General features: G+C 39.1%; 1 protein-coding gene and 1 long non-coding RNA gene across 2 annotated transcripts; one reads left to right on the top strand and one right to left on the bottom strand.

The window, feature by feature from the left end:
• Window positions 1-4,157: 4,157 nt before the first annotated feature.
• rfx6 (regulatory factor X, 6) lies at window positions 4,158-24,599 on the bottom strand. The gene is made up of 20 exons (XM_028604590.1): window positions 24,231-24,599; window positions 22,804-22,963; window positions 21,046-21,172; window positions 19,836-19,897; window positions 19,635-19,712; window positions 19,172-19,199; window positions 18,245-18,352; window positions 17,889-17,966; window positions 17,672-17,785; window positions 16,079-16,128; window positions 15,575-15,734; window positions 15,335-15,479; window positions 14,193-14,302; window positions 13,969-14,086; window positions 12,786-12,908; window positions 11,786-11,992; window positions 9,864-10,161; window positions 8,176-8,546; window positions 4,983-5,183; window positions 4,158-4,836 (listed from the first exon to the last, which is right to left on the bottom strand). The coding sequence occupies exons 1-20, from the start codon at window positions 24,385-24,387 to the stop codon at window positions 4,658-4,660; spliced, it is 2,874 nt and encodes a 957-aa protein (XP_028460391.1). The 5' UTR covers window positions 24,388-24,599; the 3' UTR covers window positions 4,158-4,657.
• On the top strand, window positions 9,688-13,307 carry LOC114572813 (uncharacterized). The gene is made up of 3 exons (XR_003694832.1): window positions 9,688-10,193; window positions 12,814-12,952; window positions 13,030-13,307. It is a non-coding gene; the product is annotated as an uncharacterized LOC114572813 (long non-coding RNA).
• Window positions 24,600-25,337: the final 738 nt, after the last annotated feature.

Genomic DNA, 25,337 nt, shown 5'->3' with positions numbered 1-25,337 from the left:
TTTTTCTACATACCATAATATGACTTTTAATGACTTTTTTAGAGTTACTATACTATGACTTCTATCGATATACTATACTATGACTTTTTATGACACACTATAACTTTTTATGACTTTTATCGACATACGACTATGATTTTTTTCTACGAAAGAACATGCTGCTCATATACTGTCTTCTCTGCATTACAAAAATACTACTAACATGTTTGAAATCTGTTATCAATGTTAATAACTGCTGACATTTTTGTGTTTACACATTTGACCACTCAGATTGTGACCTTTGACTCCTCAGTACGTCCACAGCAGCATGAGTCCTCCATGTTGTTTTATTTTTGTGTGTTGCAGTTAAATGTCAGAAGTTGTGTAATGAATTATAAATAATCTGCAATAATAAAGCTCCCAAACAAAGTGCAGATTGTCAAGTTTGTATTTTATTTTGAAACAACAACAAGCTGTAAAATCCCACTGTACACTTCCTGTTCAGCAGCAAACAGCAGACGGACTAGCTGGAGAACATAGTGGGGCATTTAGAAGGAGAAGGCCACTGGGTAAGGGGCCAGGCTCCTCTGGGACATGAAAGCGAACGGGCTGTCGTTGTCCCACCTGTACAGAGGACAATCCTTTTGCTGAAAGGAGAGGCTGAACAGCAAGAGCTGGAGGACGGACAAAATTGTCCCCCTCTTTCTGACGTGGAGAGATCCTGGAAGACAAACTGGCTGGTTTTATGCTCCTCATCAAAAGATAAATCCCAGTACAGATTAGAGCACACCTTCATATTAAACTCTTACCACTGTGACAGGGTTCTCTGGCTGGATGAGAGACCACCGAGTCCTTGGGATGAGTCAGTCTACTCTTTAGTCAGAAAGTCCCTGAATGCTCCGTGTTTCCTGCAGGACCTGGCTCAGCTTCAGGACATGCTGACAGCCTTGCTTTTCGACATACTATACTATGACTTTTTTATCATTTTCTTCAACATACTATACTATGACTTTTTTCGACATACTATACTATGACTTTTGTCGACATACTATACTATGACTTTTCATGACATACTATAGTATGACATACTATACTATGCTATTTTTATGATTTTCGTTGACATACTATACTATGCTATTTTTATGATTTTCGTTGACATACTATACTATGACTTTTTCAACATACTGTACTACTACTTTTTTCCAAATAGTATACTATTACTTTTTATGACATTCTATACAATTCAATTTTTCTGACTTTTCTCGACATCCTATACTATGACTTTTTTTTCCAGATACTATACTATGACTTTTTATCACATACTATCCATGATTTTTTATGATTTTTGTCGACATACTTTACTATGAGTTTTTTGAGACTTTTTTCAACATACTATACCAGGACTATTTTATGACTTCTCATGACATATTATGACTTTTTTCCAAATACTATACTAATACTTTTTATGACATACTATACAATTACTTTTTATGACTTTTTTTTCGACATACCATACTATGACTTTTTATCACATACTACGCTATGATTTTTTATGATTTTCTTCGACATACTATACTATGACGTTTTTCGACATACTATACTATGAATTTTTCCGACATACTATACTATGAATTTTTCCGACATACTATACTACGACTTTTTTCGACATACTATACTAGGACTTTTTTCGAAATACTATACTACATCTTTTGACATACTATACTATGATTTTTTCCGACATACTATACTATGACCTTTTCATAACTTTTTTCGACATACTATACTATGACTTTTTTCGACATACGACTTTTTAATCACATACTATCCATGATTTTTTATGATTTTCGTCGACATACTATAACTTTTTCGACATACTATAACTTTTTCGACATACTATACTATGACTTTTTCGACATACTATGATTTTTTTCGACATACTATACTATGACTTTTTCAACATACTGTACTATAACTATTTTATGACATACTATACTATGACTTTATGACTTTTTTCGAAATACTATACTACAACTTTTTTCGACATACTATATATGACTTTTTTTTGACATACTATACTATGACTTTTTTCGACATGCTATACTATGACTTTTTATGAAATATACCAAGACTTTTCATGACTTTTTTTTCTACATACTATGATTTTTTTAGGACTTTTTTTCGACATAACGCTATACAATTCCTTTTTTTTTTTTTTTTTTTTTTTTTCTTTTTTATACATACTATACTATGACCCACCTCCCAGGTTAAACAGTCTGGGTGTAATCCTGGACAGCACATTATCCTTTCAACCCCACATCAATAACATTAACGGGTCTGCCTACTTCCACCTACAAAACATCAATCGCCTCCGCCCCTCCCTTACCCCCCACACCGCCGCCATCCTTGTCCACAGTCTTGTCACTTCCCGCCTGGATTACTGCAACTCTCTCCTCTTCGGCCTCCCTCACAAATCCCTCCATAAACTTCAACTGGTCCAGAATTCAGCTGCCCGCATCATAACTCGAACCCCCTCCATCCATCACATCACTCCTGTCCTCCAACAGCTCCACTGGCTCCTGATCCAGTTCCCTATCCAATTCAAATCTTCCAGTTTGCATTCAAGGCCATCCACAACCTCGCCCCACCATATTCGTCTGATCACCTCCAGTGTCCCACTACCTCCCGCTCCCTCAGATCCTCTTTCTCCATACACCTGTCTGTCCCCTCTGCCCGTCTCACCACCATGGGTTGCGGTGGTAATGAGTTCCAGAGACGGGGAGCAGAGCGGCTGAAGGCTCTGCTCCCCGTCTCTGGAACTCATTACCACCGCAACTCAGAAACATTGATTCATTCCCCAATTTCAAATTGCAACTCAAAACACAAATGTTTAAAACTGCCTATTCCACTTAATGTAAACTGCTCTGCCTCTTTCTGTTGTTTTATTGCTGTTGTATTCTTTATTCTTTGCTGCTTTTAATGCCTTTTTGTATCCCTGTACGATGTCCTTGAGTGCCGAGAAAGGCGCCTTGAAATAAAATGCATTATGACTAGGGCTGTCAAAATTAACGCGTTAATTTTTGCGCTAATTTTTTAATATTTAACTCGTTAAAAAAAATTAACAAAATTAACGCAGCTGTGTTTGTTTACTTCATGTGGCGGCTGAGAAACGTAATAAGTCTACATAACAGCAGGCGGCGCTACTCTGTATTGTTGCCCAAGTAATGAAAACCGGCAGCTGATTGGACGAACGCGTCACATGGGTTTGTTTTCTCCGGAAATCCAAAGCCAGACTGTCATGGCGGCCGTTCAGAATACGATCTCATATTGTACTAATATAGTTCACTGAAACGTGTTTCTGAAAACATTTTAAGCGAGAAATAGGCCGTGATGCAGTTGCTGAATCTGTCTTCATTTCAGCTCAACAAAAGGTCAGTTTAGAAGATTTTCGTCAGATTTTGAGACTAGTCACCTCATTCCGCTCGCCATTTCCGGGTGAGTCCTGACTGCCCTGCCAGTGACTGAACTCTCGGCTCGTTGGAGATGAACTGCGCCTCGCCTGTAAAGTAGACGAGAGCAGGCGACAGCAGCCGGGGACGGTGACAAAAATCTGCTCTCAAGTCAGACAGTTTCTAGCAGTTTCAGCAGCCTTCAGCAGGACTAAATAAGCCAAATTGTTGCTGCTGTTGTTCTGAAAGATATTAAACATTCTGAACTTAGCAGAACCTTTCCTTGTTTGTTTTTTTCTTCATATTTGCAAAGTTAAGTGATTTAGCATTTAAATATCCATTATTATAAGCTTCAGTCTCAATTTAAAAAAGCGATTAATTAAAGCAAATTGTGCAATTAATTAGTTAATTTTTTTTAATCGATTGACAGCCCTAATTGTGACTTTTTTCCGACATACTATACTGATTTTTTCATGACTATTTTCGACATTCTGTCTCATACTTTGACTTTATTTTTGACATACTAAAATATGACTTTTTCATTAACACTAATTTTAAAGTAAAGTTGTTTAATTGAATTACATTTTTATAACTAAACCAAAACTGTTTAATCTTGCAGCAGTGATAACAGCCCGTTTGATCAGCACCAAGTCTAGCCTTTATAGTAAATAGCTGAGTATATAGAGTCGGAGTCCTCAATTCCCTTGGATTGTCAATAAATATAGAACAGAATTCTGTCTAACAAAGATTTATTTACAACCATTTGCAAACATAAGAAGTGGAAGCCCTTAGGCATCATTTAGAAACACAGGTTTGTCATCAAAAACACAGTTGTGGATAGGAGATAAATATCTGTAAGAGTGTGACTGCTGTCTTATATTGTATGTTTTTGAAGCAAAAATCAACATTTTCATACAAATAAATATCTTTCCTTTGCTCCTCTCCATCTGGTTTATAATACAGTAGGGGATAACAACAATTGGCATGTGTCATGCAGGTGTTCCTTAGTCTTTATACAGTATGTTTATATCTCTTTATGCAGGAGTGTCCTGGCTCCATGTTCATACTGTATCTTACAGTTGGAATGTTCTTGGTCTGAATTTGGCTGGGTGTATTTGACACACACACACACACACACACACACACACACACACACACACACACACACACACACACGAACTTGAGTCCAAACATCAGGACGGTTCTCCAGTAGAAGTTTGTGCTTTCTGCTGTCATTGTACTCCTCCTGCTCCCAAGAAGACAGTGTTAATGGGAGGCAGCGAAGACACCAGGTCCTGCACCTCTGACGATGATGCCACACGCTGCTGAGAGAGCAATGCATCCTGGGAAGTGAACAGAGAGGAAACTCCAAACATGCATGGAGCAGATCCTGACGTGGGGAGGGAATGATCTGAGGAGGAAAAAAAACAAACTTATTGTAATGAATGAGATTTAATTGCTCTTGAATTTTATCAAGATGTATTTTACACCTCTGGTCCTTTTAAGTGCTTGTTTTACTTTTGCCCTTATTTATGTGTTGAGAAATTTAAACCTGACCTGCTCCGGTTTCGGCCTCAGTGAAATACGCTCCCGTTGTTTTCCTTCCCGGTTCATCCAGGATGTTGAGCGGATCGTGGACTTCAGAGTACATTGAAGGAAACGGGCGCAGACTGCCGACGGTGCTGATGACGGACACATGCTGATCAACCAGTGATGTCATGCGCTGGGTGTCCAGGTAACTGCTGTTGCCATAGTAACCTGCCACAGGAGGAAAGTTTGGCATTGAGTTCCTGTTACAGGAACTGAAATCAAAAGTATTACACAATTATCAAAACCTTACAACCAAGGAGCAAAACATGTGGCCCAGATGTGCACCACAATAAGCACAATGTCAGCCTCATACTTTTTGCAAAACAATACACACAGTGATTTGCAAAGCACTAAACACACATTGTATACATTAGACACAGAAGTATGTCATGATGTCACTTCCTTGCAATTCCAAAGCACTGACTGTCAAATGACCACACCTATGAGCCAATCTGTGGAACACAGCCATCAGGTGCCCAAACACATGATTGCTTAATTGTAGACACACCAATCAGGTTTGAGCACTAAAAAAATGCAGCAGGTAAATTGAATTTTTTTCAGATCTTTTTTTACTGTAATTGTAACCTGTACTGGATACAGTATTTTATGTTTGTCTGTTGTTTGCTGAGCTAACAGTGTTATGCACACTACTGTAGTACTGGAGCCTGAAAACATGGGACATGTTTTGTTGGGATTCTCCATGTTGACCGATTTGGCTATATGGAGAGAAATACATTATATTTGTGTGTCTGCAGCATTGGTCTTGTGTAGTGTTTGGTGAACTTGTTGTATATTTGCACTTTCTCTGTGTACTTCATTTACAGTACTCTAATCACTGAGAAGTAGAATTGCTAAAATGGTTTTAGATTAGCAACAGCAGTGTGTAACTGGTTCAAACTAAATCATATGAAACGTGTGCGTTTCATATGTTAACAATATATGTTTTTTATGAATTAGTGTATAGTTTTTTAATTTTGCAAAGGGTCTGAGGTGTTCTGCTATTTGGGTCGGGGTTGTGCTAATTGCGTGTAGTATTCTGAACAAACGGTCCCCGTTTTCAAAATAGTGCTTAAGCAATCGAAAAAAACCTGTAATAATTTGGTGGGGATTGGGACCCCTCAAGGATTCACAAGAAGAGTTTGATGAGTAAAACTACATTGTATTACAACTAAGGTTGTATGGTGTATTGCTTCATTTAAAAAAAATGTTTTATTGGTGAAGAGAACTGTGACAAAACAAAAGCCAAGGCTGGAAACTGCTGACAGAGTCTGGTCTCGGAGCATCTTAGCAGTGAAAGTGTGAGTTTCATTTGGCTGGTGACATATTTTACAGTTTAGTGTAATACTGCAACCTTTCTTTATGAATATACTTGCGTTTGTCTTACTTTTAGCATCACACCAACATTAATGGTTTCGTTATCCTGAAAGGTCATTCAAGATTTTTCATTTGTTGTTAACACCTCCTCAGGTCTTAGTTAAAGGTCCAATATGTAATATTTGTACTGTAATAAATCCAAAAATGACACCAATGCCTCATCAGATATTAAGGAAACATGTTAAACTGAAATACTATCTTTTCTGACAACAATGCTAATTTCAGTATTTTTTCTTTTTGAAATTTACATTCCGTGACGGAATTTATGTTTATGTTTTGATCTGTGTGTTGTTATCAACGGCCCAGTTTGACAGCCAGGCCGGGTTGCCAGATATACCTGTAAAAACGTAAACCCAGCGCGCTACAGCTGTAACGGTAGTACAGCCATGAAAGCAGCAAACAAACGAAGAGGATCAACGGAGATAGATTCTACATGACATAAAAAAATGAAAACAGCATGTTTCTAACAGTTGCGTGACCAGAGACGTAACAATCCCCTGGTAAATATTGGACATGTATTTGAAAGATGGAGACAGTTTAGAGCCCAAAAGGACGCAGAGTTGGCTTATTTTCTCCTGAACCGGTAAGCATTAGCTAGTGAATTATATAGCTAGAGTAACCCAGTTGGTTACTCGCAAAAACAATTGAGACATAGCAGTAAAAGCATAGTAAAGTGATCCCGACTGGTCCTGGCTAACGCCGCCATGCTAACCCTGCTAACTGTTAACGTTACCGGGAGGACCAGGCAAGCAGCCCATGGCTGTTTACAATGTGTAGTTCAGCGGCTGGAGCCGACAACGGTGAGTTATTTTAAGCCACGAGAGGGGGGCTGTAAATCGGAAAGAGGAGACTATGAGTTTGCAGTGTGTTTAGCGATTGTTGCCGTAATTCTAAGCCAATGAAGTGTGTTCCGTCGGCAAGGTAGTGGTATTTTTAGCGTTTCGTATTGTAATTCTAAGCCGAGGAAGTGTGCCTGACTGGCGTCTGGAGAGAACAGTGAGGTTGTTGTGTTTTTAGCGGTTCATACTGTTACAGAGCTCCGCGTGAGCACGGGCTTTTATGACTGTCAATATAGCCAGCATCTAACGTTAGCTACTCGGCTGTGCTGTGGAGTAATGTCTGGCTATGTGAGACTAGCATCTAACGTTAGCTACTCGGCTGTGCTGTGGAGTAATGTCTGGCTATGTGAGACTAGCATCTAACGTTAGCTACTCTGCTGTGCTGTGGAGTAATAACTGGCTATGTGAGAAAAGCGTCCAGCTACATTGTTGTGAATGCTGCGGTCTCAGCCTGGCAACCCCCGTGACCTTCGAGTCTGGGCAGGAGGGGGCGGGGGAGACGACTCTCCAGTATTTTGAATTGGTAGTGCAGTAACTATTTTAACCGCTAGCTGCCAGTATTACACACAATATTACATATTGCACCTTTAATAGTCACCGGAAGTGATGTGTAATATGTTTGTTTTTTAAATGACACCGTTTACAATTTTACATGTCAGAAGAGGTTGACTATATGCAGCTAAAAAAAAAGCACTGAAAACTGTAATAAGTGTGTGTTAAATGTCACTTAATTTCATTTGAATTAAATACAATTTTTCCTCGAGTACGTATTCTGTATCTGCTTCTTCCGACTCCGACTGAAGCCACAACATAAGCTAAGACAGCACGTGGCACCAGGACATCAAAAAGAAATACTCAACCGTCACTTTTAAAAATAAAATTATGTGGGTGGGCAAAGTTTGAGAGGCTAATTTCCACATTAATGCCAGAGTCTGAGTCGTCCTTACCGCTGTGTCCTGCAGCAGAGTACGTCTGTCCCTGACACCCACCGCCCGCAGGGTGCAGTCCAGCCCCCACAAAGCCGAACCCCTCTGCTGAGTCCAGAATCTGAGCCGCTGTCTGAGCGTCCAGTCCCTGTTCAGTCTGAACTGGATCTGAGCCTGAACTGTAGCTGGATGTGGGTCGGACCGCAGAGCTGTAAGGTGCCAGGGAGCTGTTAGTGCCGTTAGACGAGTGATGGGCAGACGGGGGATGATGGCTGTAGAAGACGTCTTTAGTCAGGTGTTGGTCATTGAAGGATGGGTACCGGGAGAGATGGTAGGCCAGCGATGAAGCCTGAGACTGAACCGAAGCCAGACACTGACTCTGACTCGGAGGCCTGAAACACAGATTAAACAAATCCTCATACTCAATGGTGTTTTAAGCCCCCAACGTCTCCTTCCAGGCAACGCTGCGACCGTTAACTTCAAGGTACCTAACCCTAACCACAGCCTAATCCTAGTGCCTTCCAGGCAGCGCTGCCTGGAAGGAGACGTCGGGGACTTAAAACACCGTTAAACATACTTCATACTTAATAATGATAAAACATATTTTGTGTGGCAGAAGCTCAGTCGGTGGGGACTTGTCTTGTACGACCCAAGTACGTTCTTTCTTTTATTATTTGACTGTCAGATATTAGCAAATTCAAACTTGGACAGGTATTTTATCTAATAAATAAAAAAATGTAAATCCCCTAGTAGCTCATAAAAGTAAAAAGGAACTTTTATTTGTACATTAATGTTCTAAAATTTAACTATTTTCATGAGAAAAATGGAGGATCAACAAACATTACATTTGGGATTTTTTTCAGAAATGTCATACTTGTCAGGGTGGAGCAGACTCCAATTTTTGTACACAACAATAATAATGTCAACAATATATGTCATAATTATTATATTTGTAACAACACAGAGTTTTAGTCAACAAAAATGTTCTGTTTTCATAGGCAAAATTCAGTAGACTAGACTTTTAGACCTTTTAAAAAGGAGTAAACACACTTTACATTTTAATAGAATACCACCAGGTTCCAGTGGAGACCAGATTTGATGACCGTATTTTACTGAATTCATGCCAAACATTTAAGTCTCCATAATTTACCATCTCATCATAATCTGATGAAACGAAACAAGGAAGATAATCTATATCCTTGACGTTCCACTTCCGGGATTGCTGCAGTGCCGCAGGAAATGTCTTTTTGCCGATTTGTCCGTTTCCTTCTGCTTTCTTTGCGTTGGCGTTCTAAACTCTTTTTTAAAAAAATTTTTTATGAGGACTATGGTTAACCGCTCCTCAGGTTTCCGCAGGGTAAATCCAGACAGCTAGCTAGACTATCTGTCCAATCTGAGTTTTCTCTCGCACGACTAAAACAACCTTTGAACGTTCACATGTTCCACCAAAACAAGTTCCTTCCCGAGGCTACTTTGCTGCGGCACCGTGCAGCGCTTAGCACCGCCCAAGACGATTGTGATTGGTTTAAAGAAATGCCAATAACCCAGAGCACGTTTTTCTCCCATCACGGAATATCCAGACCCTCCTCCGCAACGCTGTGGAGGATGGTCATCAGAGGCAGATGACACTGACAGGACTGATTCTTATAAATGTTACTTATAAAAGGTCAGTAACCGCCCTCAATTGTCTGTAAAGTAGCATAACTGACCTGAGTGCAGGCTGGTAGTTTGAGACTGAGGAGCCACTGGCTGGATGGAAGTAACTAGAGCTGGTCTGAGGTAAGCAGTGGTACAGGGTCTCCGGGTAAGAAGAGCAGGGGTTGAGCTGGGTCATGGCGCTGAGAGAGGACAGGCAGGAGGAAGAGGAGGAGGAGCAGGTGGAGGAGGAAGAAGTAGTAGTCAAGGGTCTCCCCGTCATGGGTCCCTGGTTGATGACGGAGCCTCGGTGCACCAACGCTGCTGGAGAAATGGGGGGCGTCATGAGGGGCCCGCTGACCATCTGACCACCTGAGCGTGAAGAGGGAAAACACACAGGGGCCGTAAGTGTTCACTTTACACAATTGTTTTATTTAAAGCTGCACTAATTAATATACTCTGCAGCTCTGTGGAGCCTTTTAGCATATTTCTGCTCATGGTTTTGGGTTTTTATGGTCTGTAACTTAAAAAGGTGCAGTAAGCGATGCTGCGCAAAGATTGTTTATATTTGAACTCAACTGCCAAACAAATACACCCCCCCACCCCAGAGAGAGGACAGGCAGGAGGAAGCTCCACCCCTCAGATTCACCGACAGATAACTCCCGACCGGCCGGCCCAATCACATGCTGCCTCCCCCTCTACCACAGAGTATCTGCAGGTTTCACCAAGTTAAATTCAAGACTTTTTAAGACCTTTTTAAGACCATAATGAATGAAATTTAAGACCTTTATCACAATATCAACTAAACCCTCAATTCAGTTTTTTTCTAAACAAGTATCGCTAAACTCCATAGCTGAAGAATAAAATCAGTTTTATGTCTGTGGTACAATCCGAAAAAAACTCGCACCAATAACACGAAAGCTGATTGGCTGCAATTTAAGTTGCATGTTGGTCTCATTTGTAGTCATAATACAGCAAAATTATATTTGGACTAGCAAAAAAAAAAAAAAGAACTACAACACCACGGAATAATAATATTTTTTTTTTCTTCCAAAGAGCATTAGAGGTAGCGTTGCACGGACATAGCAAAATTAAGACCCGTTTAAAATTATTTAAGACCTAGAACACAATATTTCAGCGAATGTAAGACTCTTTAAGTCCTGACATTTTGATTTTGAAATTTTTGACTTTTTAAGACCCCGCGGAAACCCTGCTACCATCAACTGACAGCGCCTGTTGCCAATTGGCTGGAAGACTTTTTTTGTGGCTCGTGCACTCCTTTCTGTTTGTTTTCCATTTACACAGCTATTAATAAAACTATTGAGATGGTTGGATGTACAAGTCTCCTGTTTTCCAACAGTCAATGATGGTTTGTTTTGACCATGAAAGGTAACAGAACTATATGTGTCTAAACCTAACCAAACCACAGATTAGGAAATAAAGATTCGTCAGTCTTTTGTAATGTTTTTAAAAAAACACTGACACACAATGTTGTCCTGTCGATTGGGGAACACATGTATTGTTTTGGAGTAGAATGAAAACCAACACTACTTTGGTAGACTGGGTAAACCCAGCCCAATCTGCCGGCGATTTGAATTCGCCCTGCAGCTCAGGCTGTTACAGTTTTGCGGGGTCCAATCACAAACTGGCTTATCCACCTGGCGCGCTATTGGCGGGTTTATCACGATGACGATAGAGAAGCAACCAAGCAGCTTTTTGTTCACATTCAACATGGCGGCCACCGAAGCGCAGCAACCCGTTGATGCCGCTGTCGCTGCTACGTCACCCGGATCGTTGGTTCTGATTGGTTGAAGGACTATCCAATTGCGTACAGAGTCATTTGAACTATGCCCGTTGATCACGCCTCTTGTGCAGTAGAAAATACAGAGCAGACTCTCCAGACTAAATGTTCAGTCTTAAAAGATTGAGCTTGGTCTGGTGATAGCCAGACTACTACTTTGGAGGACATGGTGCATTATTTGTTTGTTGCTTTTACCTGAAACTGTGAACCCAGCAGACTCTGTCCCCTGGTAGATGACGGTGCTCGTTTCCAGACTTTGCTGCTGATTGGTGGACAGAGACATGTAGGCGTGTTCCACCAGAGACTCATTCTTCACTGATTGGTCAATGGCAGCACTGGCCTTGTTGCGATTAGCTAGAAAGCAGGAACTGGGAGAGGCCATGAACGCTGCTTTACTTGCATCTGAAAGTAATAAAGTTAACATCACGTCTTTAACAATAACAAAACTCAGTAAACCAACCGTTTGAACAGTTATGTTAATGTTCATTTACCATTATTGTAGCACCAATTATTTTGTTTGTAGGGCTTATAATAATGATGAAAGTAAAAGATCAATCATTCATTAAAATTATGTTAGGTTGATTATTTCCAGTAAATTTAATTACAATCAATCCACACTTTTTCTGTGCCCTTTTCTGAACTGCACTTTAATTTCCTTCATTATATTTGAGAGCTATTTATTACTGCACTATAAATGCACAAAAATTGGATAACTTTTGTTCTTTTGTCTATTTTTATGACATTTTATTCGACTATAATTTAATTTATTTCCCTTTCTGCTGTGTTAAATTAAATGCTGTTTTAATTTATCTCTATACCTTATGTAAAACTACACTCATCATGGTATTTGCTTATTTCCTAATGCAACACGTGCTCCATATATTGTATAAAAAATAATCGTTATGATACTATGATGTAGAAGGATTTCCATTCCTAACAATTAAAGTTTATTGTATTTTTACATTATCCTATATTTAATTATATTTCATTGACTGTGCATTCTCTTGGTTTTATATATTTTTGTAAAGCACATTATGACATTATCATTTTGTAACATCTGTAAAGTTTGTGACATCTGTAAAGTGGTTTTACTATGTCCCTGATAATAAAAGAAAAAACAGACTTCAGACCTGCTGTAGATTTGAGTCGACGTATGTCAGCAGCTAAACTTCAGCCTCTGTTTGACGCTTGATACCTGCATTTTTCATGTATTTGTCCAGCAGGTTCTGCAGGTCCTGCTCCTTGTCGTTGTTGAACTGAGTCTCCAGAGCCAACAGGATGTACTCGTCTAACAGCATCCTGATCAGATGGAAGGAACCTGTCAACGTTGAAAATACAAAAAGAAAAAAAAAAAATTATGAGGTGAGACTTTGTTTATGCAGATATCAAATTTCCAGAGACATTTGACTACCTCACTGTATCTTCTTCTTTATCAACAGTTTGACCTTTGCGTCAGGCTGCTCTTTGTTTGACCTGCAGGGACGCAGCTTTAAAAGCGTCTGTGTGTGTTTGAGCTTCACTAGGACTCTTCAGACCAAATGGTCAGTGTTGATTCACCTACACGTTTTCTCTGTGTGTGCGTGTGTTTGAACAGCGAGCATGCGACCCGCAGATAAGACTTTGTTTAATCAAGGCGAGTCTGGCCATTTAAATTTATGGCGCTATTGTAACAATCTGCTCCAAGCCGGCTCGTATTAGCCGTGTGTGTGTGTGTGTGTGTGTGTGTGTGTGTGTGTGTGTGTGTGTATAGACTGAATAACGTAGAAGAAAGGAACACAAAATTAATTCGCTGAGTGACAGTTAATAATTTGGCAAACAATATTCACCATGTCAGTATGCAGCGTTTATAAATTGTGTTTTAATGTTGCCTGATTAACAGTTTTGTTAGCACCAGTTAGACCACAGTTCCCCTAAACCCCGTTGCTTGTGGTATCTTTGAGTTAAAGGTTACACATTCTATCTTAATTTCAGGATTCATCAGTTTAAGTTATGTTTGCTCTGTTCTGATCTGTAAAGTAATCTGACCTGATGGCATACGAGATGAAAATCAAAAAAATTAAAAGTTAAAGTTAAAATTCATTGAAAAATTTGTGACAGGATGATTACCAGTGATTGCACTTGGTAACAGTGGTGGAAGAAGTACTCAGGACTTTTAGTTAAAGCATTAACCTCGAAGATTTGCATTTAAATAAATGTCTGTTAAGTCACTACAGTGTATCTATCACTGAATCAGGACCACTGGGCAACTTTCATGTATGAGTGTGTGCAACTGTGTGAGTGTAATAACGGTGTTCCTACAAAAGAGAGAATGTCTCTCTCAGTGAAACGGACCTGAATACATGAAGGTTAATGATTTGATACTTTAAACATGTTCTTACCAAAGCTGGAGGCATTGTTGAGTGTGAGGTTGTGCATCACTCTGGCACCAAAGAAACTCCACCTGAGGAGGAAATCCTGAGCTCGCTTCTTCACAGATCGACCGCTCTGCTTCCCGGGCTGATCCGAGACAGAAAAGAAAAGACTGCTTGGTTGGACAACAGGACATTAAGCCTGACGAATATGAGTCCGCGGCGTGCACAACGCCAGGTGGAACAGCTGTTACCTTGATGACTTTATGCTCCACGACAGAGTCCAGCCACTCGATGAAGGACTCCACCGTGGCGTTCTTTCTCAGCAGCTCCTTCAGCTCCTGAAAGACGGTGATGGAGTCATCTGGAATAAAAAAAGAAGAGACAAGTTGCTTCACTATCTACACAACAGAGTCTCACCTGTCTAGTAGAACAACAGAAACAGCTGCTGGTTGTTTCTTCACAACAACAAAAAAAAAAATGGCTTGATGAATGCATCCTTTTAGAGACGGATCAGTCCATGGATTTGCTGACGTGAATCTTCTAATATTTTTGTATAGCCTACTTTAATTAGAAACTAATATTTTCTAGCTCAGTTATGATATACAATCAGTGTAAATATATAAATATTCAATATTCCTCAGGTTGATTTGAGAAAATATAAATGAAACAATCATCAGTGATGGAATGTAGTAAATGTGAAGTACATTTACTCAAGTACAATTTTGAGGCATTTCATGCTACTTTATACTTCCACTCCACACATTTTGAATCCACTACATTTATCTGACAACATTAGTTATTAGTTACTTTTTATTAATACTAAATAAAAATCGCCTAATAAATGATGTATTATTACAGAGTATGTTAAGCTACCTGACAGTATATAAAAAAATATTAAAATTAGCTCCACCTATAACAGTTGCAACATTAAAGTGATAAATACATTAATGCATTACTATTCATAATCCAGTAATGTATGTGATTCTGAATATTATGCATAATTACAGCACTGTCTTAAAATCAACTCAATTGGACAATTTAGAAATCTGGGTTTTAACATCTGCAAACGTCTACTTGTTACTTCTTTACATAGTTGTACTTTCTTTTGCATACTTATTATCTTAATTTGGTAACATGAAATAATTTTCCAATTCAGAATGTTTTACTGTCTTTCTATATTTCTTATGATTGTACTTTCTGTGTTCTTGTTCGGTTTTTGTGTAATTTGACTTGATGACATTGAAAAATAAGAGTTGCCCCTCAATGATCTCGAGGATAAATAAAGGTGTAATGAATGAATTGATAATAAAATACTTTTACTTTTACTAGGAAGTATATTTGGATGCTTATACTTTTGTGCAGTTATGTAAGATTTTAAACGCAGCTGTCTTACACTCTGAGTAGATGTCTGGATCCTGGTCTCCAGTAGTGTTTATGCTGAGCAGAGGCTGCGAGCTGATGCTGCTAAGATCCACACTGTCGATATCCAACACCATGCTGGTGACTACTGCCTGGTCAAACAGTGCCGGACGGGCTATCTGGAAAAAAGGCCTCCGACATCATTATCACGTTTATTTTGAGACACTAAAGTAGAATATAATCTCTAATCTATTCTGTTGTTCAATAAACATACCTGTGCCAGATGTAGGAACGAGGTCTGTCTCCTCAGGGAGGAAACAAAGTGGCGTGCTATAGGGAGCTTCTTGGCTGCAAGGCATTCTGGGAGGTTCTCCAGGGAGGAGGCGAGCCAGTGCTCCCAGTGTTTGGCAAAGTTGCGGATATCTGCCAACAGACTGATGAACAACATTTATACAGATTTATTCTCAATTCCCAATTAAATAATTAATCAAAGCTGTTCTCTCTCTTTTTATATCATTGTAGTTCAAAATAACTGCTTGTGTGTTAGACAAGACTCATCTCTACAGTGAAGAAAGTGGGTGAAATTGTATCATAACTGAGGGGAATGATGGCCAAAACAGGGCTAAAGCTATTTGACAATAGGGAAAATTCCTTCCAATATGCTTATCTTTTTCCAGGACAGGGGAGGGTTTTATGGGAGTTTTTTTTTTTTTTTAACTGTTTTTGCACCAGCAATTCATTTGACAATAATACATGGAGTGCAGATGAAGTAACAAACCTTTCAGGCATCTCCTGCATTGTAGCTGGAATCAGAACATCTGTTAAAACCTGAGACAATAAAAAATACATTATTAGATGATTATTAGATTTATAGCGGCAATTTTATGAGAATGACCGTCCCGCTTTCTCTATATGTTAAGCCCTTTGATATGATATACTGTGATTCGAGGCTCCAGTTTTCTACAGAAACATGAACTTGAATTAGCCGCAGCTGCGAGCTAGTGTTAGCAGAAGGCTAAACTACCGGCTCGTCTACCGCGTTTACGTCTCATCTCACGCCGCCCCCGGCGTTTTCTCGTTCGGATGGCGGTAGTAGGCAGTGTCGCGGCTTCGGCCTCTGGTCCTCGTAGCAGCCTGCTGCCATTCGAACGAGGAATCGCCGGAGGCTGCGTGAGGAAGCGTACCCACAACAAACGACTAGGCTAAAGACTAAACCCAGCAGACCAGCTTTCCTGACTGTTTTCACACAGCAATTATCCGCTCCCTGGACAGTAAACTGGACTACTTTTTACTCAACTTCGTTTCTATATGTAGGCCTACTGTATATAGATTGCTCACAATAAAGTCTCTTATTTTATAGTTTAGCCTTGAATTGACTGCAGTCTTGAGCCGGCTATGGTATGTAAAAAAACTTTCACCGAAGGAACCTGAATGCGCATATGAATTGGCAGAACAGCCAATAGGAACGCTCTATCTCTCTGAAAGGCCCTGTGATTGGCCAAAGTCTCCCGTGACGGGCTAGATTGATTAAACCTGGAAAAGTCTTTTTTTTCTCTCCGACCACTTGAATTACAATTTGCTGAAAGCTTATTATGAATTTCTGTGCGCAATTACACCAAAAATTAAAAATTAGATTTAAAGCTAACTTCAGAATTAACCAAAAAATATATGCCATGTGATGAATTGAAAAAAGTGAAAGATTTCAAGTCCATCAACAAGAACATGCGCAAAAAAAAACCCATTAGCCTACTAACTTTCAATTTTGTATTAATAATGTGCTAATTAAATCATACCCACATACAACACTAGGCCTGCACGATAAATCGTTATAAAATCGCAATCTCAATTCACCCCTGGTTCGCGATTTAATTTTTAAATCACTTTGATTAATTAATTAATTTATTGAAAGCATTTGACATTGACTTGTTTAAATTATGTAAAGTCATGTTCAAGGAGTTAAGATAGAGCCTGTATCAGGGCCATATTTTGTTCAATGTGTTATATGTCACTATTTTTAAGCCAGTATGTACTTTATTTTCTTTATTCATTGAAGCCTCTGTGTTTACAGGCTTGTGGTGATGTGCAATGTGCTATAGATGCCACAAAAAAAATAAAAATCTATGTTTGGTACTGCCAATTTTTTTGTTTTGTCATGGTTCATTGTGATAAATAAAATCGTGGCAGAGAATCGTGATATCAATTCTAGGCTAAAAAATCGTGATTCATATTTTTCCCCGAATCGTGCAGGCCTACCTGACACTTGATATGAAACAAAACAGGAACTTATGATATACATGTCTGCGTTTGGGACACATTTGGAACTGTGCATTCCTGCAGAAATAAAAATCCTGAGACAGTGTTTCCTAACAACCTTATAGAGGATTGAGTCACAGAAGCAGATGATGTCAACTATAACAGGGGTTTCCAGCAGCGGCAGCAGATGGTCGGGCATTCCCTGCCAGAAGTGGAGCAGAAAATTCTGGATCTGAAACAAAACATTTGAAGAGTCATATCTAGTTTTAGTAGAGGCTGATTTTACTATCTTCAGTAAGAACAATACAATTCTCTCGTGTGACAGTAATCATCACCTCCTCAAAGTTGACATTAATGGCATTGTCCAGGATGCACTGGCAGTGTGTTTTATACATCATGATCAGAGTGTCCACCTGCGAAGAGACAGCAAAGATCTGACATTAAATTAATTCACACAAAAAAACAAACTATAATGAAATCTGTGGCAGCCAGCCAGCCCATTAAACAACTTAGAACAAAATAATTTTGTTAAGAGCAAATACATCTGCATCATCTAGCATTTTATGTATGTCAAAATTTAGATTAGGCCTATTTAACAACAATGCAGCAGGTAATACGGCACTGCCATGCTTCTTGTTTGTTAAATACAGAAGATACGATACCTCAAAATGAATTAATATGTATCACCAACCTTCTCTCTAGAGATATTTCCCTGCAGCAGAAGATGCTGAGCGTTGGGGAAGTCTGGGAGCAACGTTCCAGTTTTAGAGCTCAAAGAATATTTCCTGGTGAAACCTCCCTGAAAGAAATAACAATGTCATCATGTCCCTTTTTTCCTTTCGTTGATCTTGACACTGTTGATTTTATTTAAAGAGTAACTTAGCCCGCCTCTGAAGAACTGGTTTTTGCAGACCTCCAGTGGCTTAACTTGTCGCAGTGATGTACAAGTGTACCCCGAGACTGTTGAGTGCGGTTAAAGGTGTAACAGAGCATATTTGTAAAATAAGACTAAAAACCATATGTGAAAAAACTATATTTTACAGCAGATCAAAAACTCTATTGTTCCCTCATTTTTCTTTGAACGTATGTTAGCCTGGGAAAACCCTGACGAACTTCCGGCAAATTTGAGATTGGCTCTGCAAGTCAGTCTGGCCAAGAGCCCATTTAAGCCCATTTCCAATTTTTCCAAATCGAGGCACCAATCACAATGGTTGAGACCGCTTTACACGATGACGATAGCGCAGCGATGGCGAGCAGCTTTTGTTTACATTCAATATAACCCGTTGATGCCGCTGTAGCTGCTACGTCACCCGGATTGTTCGGTCTGATTGGTTGAAGGACTTTCCAATTGCGCCCAGAGGCATTTGAGCGGCGTCCGTTGGTGACGAAACGGGCTGCGAATGAACCTTGCCCAGACCCACTCTCAGTTACAACTGAGAGTGGGTCTGGTGTCAACCAGGCTAGATGAATGTTGTTTATTCGGGAAAAATGTAACACTCACAATTCACAAATTTACAAATTCCCATTGACAAATTTTCAACCAGAGAGAGCAGCAAAACACTGCTTTTCAGCCTGGTGTTAAGTTACTCCTTAAGTAAGAGTTACCCTTTTCTCTTACCTCATTCTTGAGCTTGCTTCCGGAAAATCTGCAATTAAAAAAGAAACTGATTTATTATTGGAAAATATAAATACATTGTGTTTTGACATGAGATCTTTAAAAGTAAAAAAAAACACAGTACAAATGCATATATTTAGAGTATCAATACTACAGCAAAACATGATTTTGAGTTGACAATTTTCATATTAATATGTGTTTTACATTCAAGGTTGCATGTAATTTGTATAATACATTTTGGTATTTATTCTAGATGGACCAAACACACGGACTGAGTATTTAAAATGAGTTGTAAAACTTCAACAGACAACTTGAGTGTCATCTGCAAAGACTGAGACTAAACAGACAAAATACAACCACTGTGCAATAATGCTGTAAACAATAAGATACTACAAAATCATCAACAAGCAAAAAAAACATGGAGGTACAGTATAATGTGCAAGAATAAAAACTGTTAAATGTTTACCTAGTCAAACCTTTTCCAGAATACACAGAGTGATAGTAAGCGCTGCTCTCTTTGATGCCAATTCCATAGTAATGATATCTGTATAATGCCAAGATATTAATATCAAATAAGTACGACAACATTTTGGAGCTTGCGGTTGCATAAAAAATGTTTTGCAAAAATTCATATTAAGACAGAACTTTCTGCAATTTATGCAATTACTTGGAGTGTCCTCTGGTGCCCAGTCTTCTTGTTGTTAGAAGAGGAAACTTCTGCCGAATAGTCTGATGAGAAAAGGAAGTATAAAGTTCTGGTTAAATCAATCAGTCATCAGATCATTGTCATTGGATCAATATTAGGATTCTACAGTAGCCTCATAATGAACAGTATGGGATGTTTGTAAATGTACTGTCACTTTTTAGGGTATCTATGTTGGAAAAGATGTAAGAAAGCCAAAGTATAGACTTTTGGGACGTTTTTAAAACTACATGAATTAAACTCTCATAATAATACCACTCAGCGTGGCTGGTTGTCATAGCAACTGCCGTGGGCGTGGCTTAGTAGCTTGCTTTTCCCATTGACATATCCCCGACGCATTTCCTGGTTCTCCGTCTCCGTAAACAACATGATATCAAAGAGATAGTTAACGTTTACTGCTCCAGATTTTCCACCGTGGTCACATATATATGACTCTAGAGTCGCTACTCGCTTTGTTTCTCTCACATATATATGACTCTAAAGTCGCTACTCGCTGCGGAGAAAAATCAACTCGACACACACACATCACACATGCACACACCAGCGCACCAGTAGAACCATCAGGCCACTTGTATGCTACGGAGAAAGCTCTGCGTGGAGCCTCCGGCAGCAAAAAAACACCGCTGGCTAAACTATTTAAAAATGACATCTCTCGCTAGCAATGCAGTGATCAGTGACGCTTCTTTCCGACCAATCAGCTTGCAGGGCTTCACGTCACCTTCTCGGCTCGCCTCAGCTCGCTTGGAACCTCGACTGAGGAGGTACTAAAAAAAGTACCTGTTAGCAGGTACCAGGTACTTTTTTTCGTAATGGAAAACCAAAAAAGGCGAGTAGAGTCGAGGCGAGGCAAGTAGGTACCATGTAATGGAAAAGCGCAAAAAGAGACATGTAACTGAAAGCACTGTATCTTTAACACGTGCAAGGAAAATGAAAATAAATGTTCATGATGTCCAAAGTTTGTCATATTTTATTATTATTATGTAATCTATAAAATTTTAATTTTTTCCTTAAAAATAACATACTATGATGAAAGAAGTCTGCAGATAGATATCTGTTTCTGATATTTCTGATGTTTTCTGGCTTTCTATTCAAACCCACACGCACACACACGCACGCACGCACGCACACGTTCACGCACATACACACACACACACACACACACACACACACACACACACCTTCCAAATGTAGCAGCACAGGCCGGCTCTAGTTTCTCCTTCCTGCAGAAGTCCAGGTAGTGAGCATAGAGGATACATCGAGGCAGACACACTCCTTCACACACAATATAGTTCTCTTCCAGCCTGTTGAGATATATATCAGTTAGAAAAACATGTAAGTATCACAGCAACATAGAAGATGTACACTGAATACAGTAAAAGGAAAGACCAGCAACAAAGATGAACCAATGGACAGACCCACTTTTTTACAAATTAGAGGGGAAAAACAGACGAGAATACAGCTTTAAAAAAACAAAAGTTCTCTACGCAATGTTAACGAGGCTAGCTCGCCCCACCCTCCTCCTTCTCTTCCTCCTCCTCCTCTTCCTCCTCCTTCTCCTCCTCCTCCTCATCCCGTCCCCTTCCCCTCCCTTCCGTGCACTAACCCCCCCAACCCCCACCCCAAATCCTTCTTTTCAGTTAATGGCTGGAACACTGTTTGTTATGTTTGGTGGTTCAAGTTGGCGCAGTTTGTTTTTGATGGTGTTTGTGGAGCCTGGGCTGTCTACAGAGACCACATTTTTTTTTACAGTGTGTTCAGGGGACAGGCAGCTAGCGGATAGTGAGGAGATGTTTACTGTATGTGACAAAAAATTGTGTAGCCTAAAAAACACGTGACATCGCTTAGAGCACCTTTAACATTGCAGCCAACATAATAACTTTTGTTATGATGAGAATGAGCAGTCTTTGCGGAGTCTGGAAATGTTAACAAATAACCTCAACTCAGACTGCCCAATAGTTCTTCCACCACCCACCAGCATTTTGTAGGATGGATAAAGGGAGGTTTCTTGTGATGCAAAACAATGTTATCAAGTAGCTATGGAGATCAAGTAGCTATGGAGATTTTTTTATCGTTATCACAATATCAATTGCATGGCGCAATAGACACATGGTGGAAGGCTGCGACACATCGCAAAAAACACTCTGAGATTTTAGTTAGTTAAAAGAAAATATCCATCAAAAACTGCACTTTATAATGTAATGTTTTTAGTGGTGCCTTTTGTTTTCCATCATTTGTTTTAAATTCAACAAGCAGTTTTTGTATTTAAGCAGAATACTGAGAACAGCAGAAATAACGAACTGAGTACAATTTAAAGTGCTCATATTATGCTTTTTGGCTTTTTCCCTTTCCTTTATTGTGTTATATATCTTGTTTTGTACACGTTATAGGTTTACAAAGTCCCCCCCAAAGGGACTTACCATCTCCAACAAAAAACACTGTTCACAAACTGCTCCAAACAGCTCTATTGTAGTCCAGCCTTTACTTCAGAGACCAACGTGGGTCACTTTGTAACACACGTTATAATGCTCTCCTAGCTGCTAGCGTGGCTCGCCCTCATACTCTGCTCCTGACTGGCTAGTAGTCCTTACCTATAGCTACTGCGCATGTGCGACTCCCAAAAAAGATGGAACAGAAGTGAGATGCCTCACTCTGTAGCTAAAACAGAGAGTTCAAGACACAGGGTGAAAAGAGAAGCTGCAGCAATGTGCAGTACAACAAAAATATGGTGTCTTTTGAAAATTAAACCATGTAAGCCTATTTTGATATAACCTCTAAATACAATTATGAACCTGAAAATGAGCACTTTAATATCTGCTTATTTATCGCAAGTAATATCGTTATCACTGTATTCAAAAACGTTATCACATAGTTTCCTCATATCATGCAGCCCTACCCCACACACGCCTATAAATATGGATATAAGTGCTTTTACCACTGCAGAGTGAGTTGTGTCTGTTTCTTCTTGTCCTTGATGATCTGACTGATGGTCTTCCTGGAGGACGAGATGCTCTGTTTGATGGTCAGGTCTGGGTTAAAGTCCACCAGGTCCTGGTCTTCCTCAGAGGACGGTGTCTCATTACTGTCCTCTGCTTCTGAGAAAACACACAGACAAATATAGTAGCTCACAAGAGGGGTGTGTTTTCGACATAACTTGACAGATAGTGGTCTTTCCATATCATGTCTAAAAGAGAGGGAAACTGTACTTCTTCTCCTCTAGCATAATTTCAGTCAATACCCTCTAGAGCAGTGGTTCTCAAGCTTTTTTCAATAATGTACCCCCTTTGAACAGTTTTTTTTAAGCCATGCACCCCCTAACCAGCACAAATCATTTTTGGTAGAAAAGAGGAACAATACAGCGATGTCAGCGATAGATTTACTAAACAATAGCCTTGTACCTGGAAAACATTTAAATGCTAAAAAAAAAAAAAAAAAAGACAAAAACTGAACAAAAAAAAGACAAAAGATTGGAAAAACCCGGTAGAAAGAAGGAAGTAAGGCAAGAATAGGTCGAAAATAGTAATAAAAACTTTGAGAGAAAAAACACAGTAGAAAGAAGGAAGGCAACACTAGGGCGACAAATGTGACAAAAAATCCAAATAAGGGACAAACTTTGAAAAAAGCAGAAAAAACTTTGAAAAAAAGAGACAAACTTGGAGAAAAAAAAAGACAGTAGAAGTAACTACAGCCTTATAACTGAAAAACATTTTGCAAAAAATGTCACGTACCCCCTGCAGTCCTCCAAAGTACCCCCTCCAGCATGACTCATGGCAGTTTGACAATTTATGCAGTGTATATATATGTATATATATAGGGCCGTGAACTACTCCTAATATTGCTAATAATTGACACGAGTTGTTGATGAAACATTTGATCCATCATTGTTATGTCTGCCTTGTTGTGTGTGCATATCTTTTGTTGAGGATTGTTAAAACCTGAGGAAAAGTTAATATTTTGCTAGATAAATTAAATTCAGACGATCATATCTGACGTATTTTTTTTTCACTGATTGCTCATACTTTATTTACTTTTTGGTGATGTACAAAATACATCTTTCCTAATGTTTATGTATCTTCATCATCCTCCTTGTTCACAAAAAAGTATGAAGAAAATAAATGGGATCTTGTTGTTGTAGCATCACCATGTGGTCAATCTGTGTCAATTTATTTTCCAACTGAGCAGCATTTGAAATGTAACCACAGGAAAGAAAACTCACATATAAAGTGAAGATTGAGTGGAGATTACTTCGAGAAAACAGGAGAAGTTAACGGTGAAGAAGACATTAATATAAAACGGTAACATTTCAGCCATATTGATCTGAACTTCCATCAGCAATAATATTGAAAATTGTTGTTTCATTACCTGATTTAATCCCAGAATCATCCTCTTGATGAAAATGTGTCCGTCCGTTAAATTCTGTGTGTGTTTCTTCTGGTGAGCTGCACAAAGTCTTGGTTAGAGAGTGAATAAGAAACACTTCATGCCTGGCTGAACTATCACTGCTGCGTTTCATCGGCATAGTCGCAAAAAATATATATATCTCGATCAACCGAAGACAAAGATGAAAACTTAAGTCAGCATGCTGTAAAAAAAAACAAAAACAAAAACAAAAAGTCCACTGCAACTCATTTGTCTTTAAGACTGTGAATCTTTAAACACTGTTTGCCAATCCCACCTTCACACAAGTCCAGGAAAAGGTAAAAAAAGACTACAAACACCAGGTCCAGCATTTTTCACCCAACCAAATGACAAACCAAAGAAAAGTGGAAACAACTGCAGTCGATGAGCCTGACAAGTTGAGCAACCTCAGACTAACAAAGCTGCGCTGTGGGAAGGCAGAGGTAATGAAGCTGTGGATGCATTCATCATATTTACAGAAGACTGGGGCTAATCTAGGTTATAAATGATTAACAGAAAAGCCCTGATCCATCTGTCCATCCATCCATCCTGCCTCCCACACTCAGTTGGCCTTTTATACAGTAGCTGACCACGTTATATCTAGCCAATACGAACCAAATGTTAAGTTTGCTTTCACTTATTTAGATAGTTTTGAAAACTCAAAAATGTCCAGTTTAAATTAAGCTAGACTTGATATTATTGTGTGGAAGTTGTGTCGTTATGTTATGTTTACAGGTTAATTTTAAACTCAATGGACATTTTACCTGCTTAAAGGAAAGAAAAGAAAGAGGTTTTTGTTTTAGCTGCATCCACCACACTAGAGCTGCAACTAATGATTATTTTCATTATCAATAATCTCTTGATTATTTTCTTGGTTAATCAACTTATTGTTTGGGTTAGGGTTAGGCTTAGGGTTTATAAAATGCCAGATAATAGTGCATTAATACAATTTCCTGAAGCCAAAGATGACATTATTAAGAAGTCATATTTGTCCAAAATCAAAAAAACAACTAATATAAACAGATCAAAGCAGCTGGAATTAAATCTAGTTCACGTTTGACAGTTTTGTTG

Source organism: Perca flavescens, chromosome 18, assembly GCF_004354835.1.
Source record: "Perca flavescens isolate YP-PL-M2 chromosome 18, PFLA_1.0, whole genome shotgun sequence".
NCBI classification, from domain to species: domain Eukaryota; kingdom Metazoa; phylum Chordata; class Actinopteri; order Perciformes; family Percidae; genus Perca; species Perca flavescens.
This window is presented reverse-complemented; position numbering and strand designations above follow the sequence as displayed.

Excerpts from the sequence above, each read along its gene's own strand:
- rfx6 (XM_028604590.1), bottom strand. The coding sequence starts at position 24,387 with ATGCCGATGAAACGCAGCAGTGATAGTTCAGCCAGGCATGAAGTGTTT. Across the intron at positions 17,967-18,244 it reads GAAATATCTCTAGAGAGAAG|GTGGACACTCTGATCATGAT; the intron begins GTTGGTGATACA and ends GTCTCTTCGCAG. Across the intron at positions 16,129-17,671 it reads GTGACTCAATCCTCTATAAG|GTTTTAACAGATGTTCTGAT; the intron begins GTTGTTAGGAAA and ends TTATTGTCTCAG.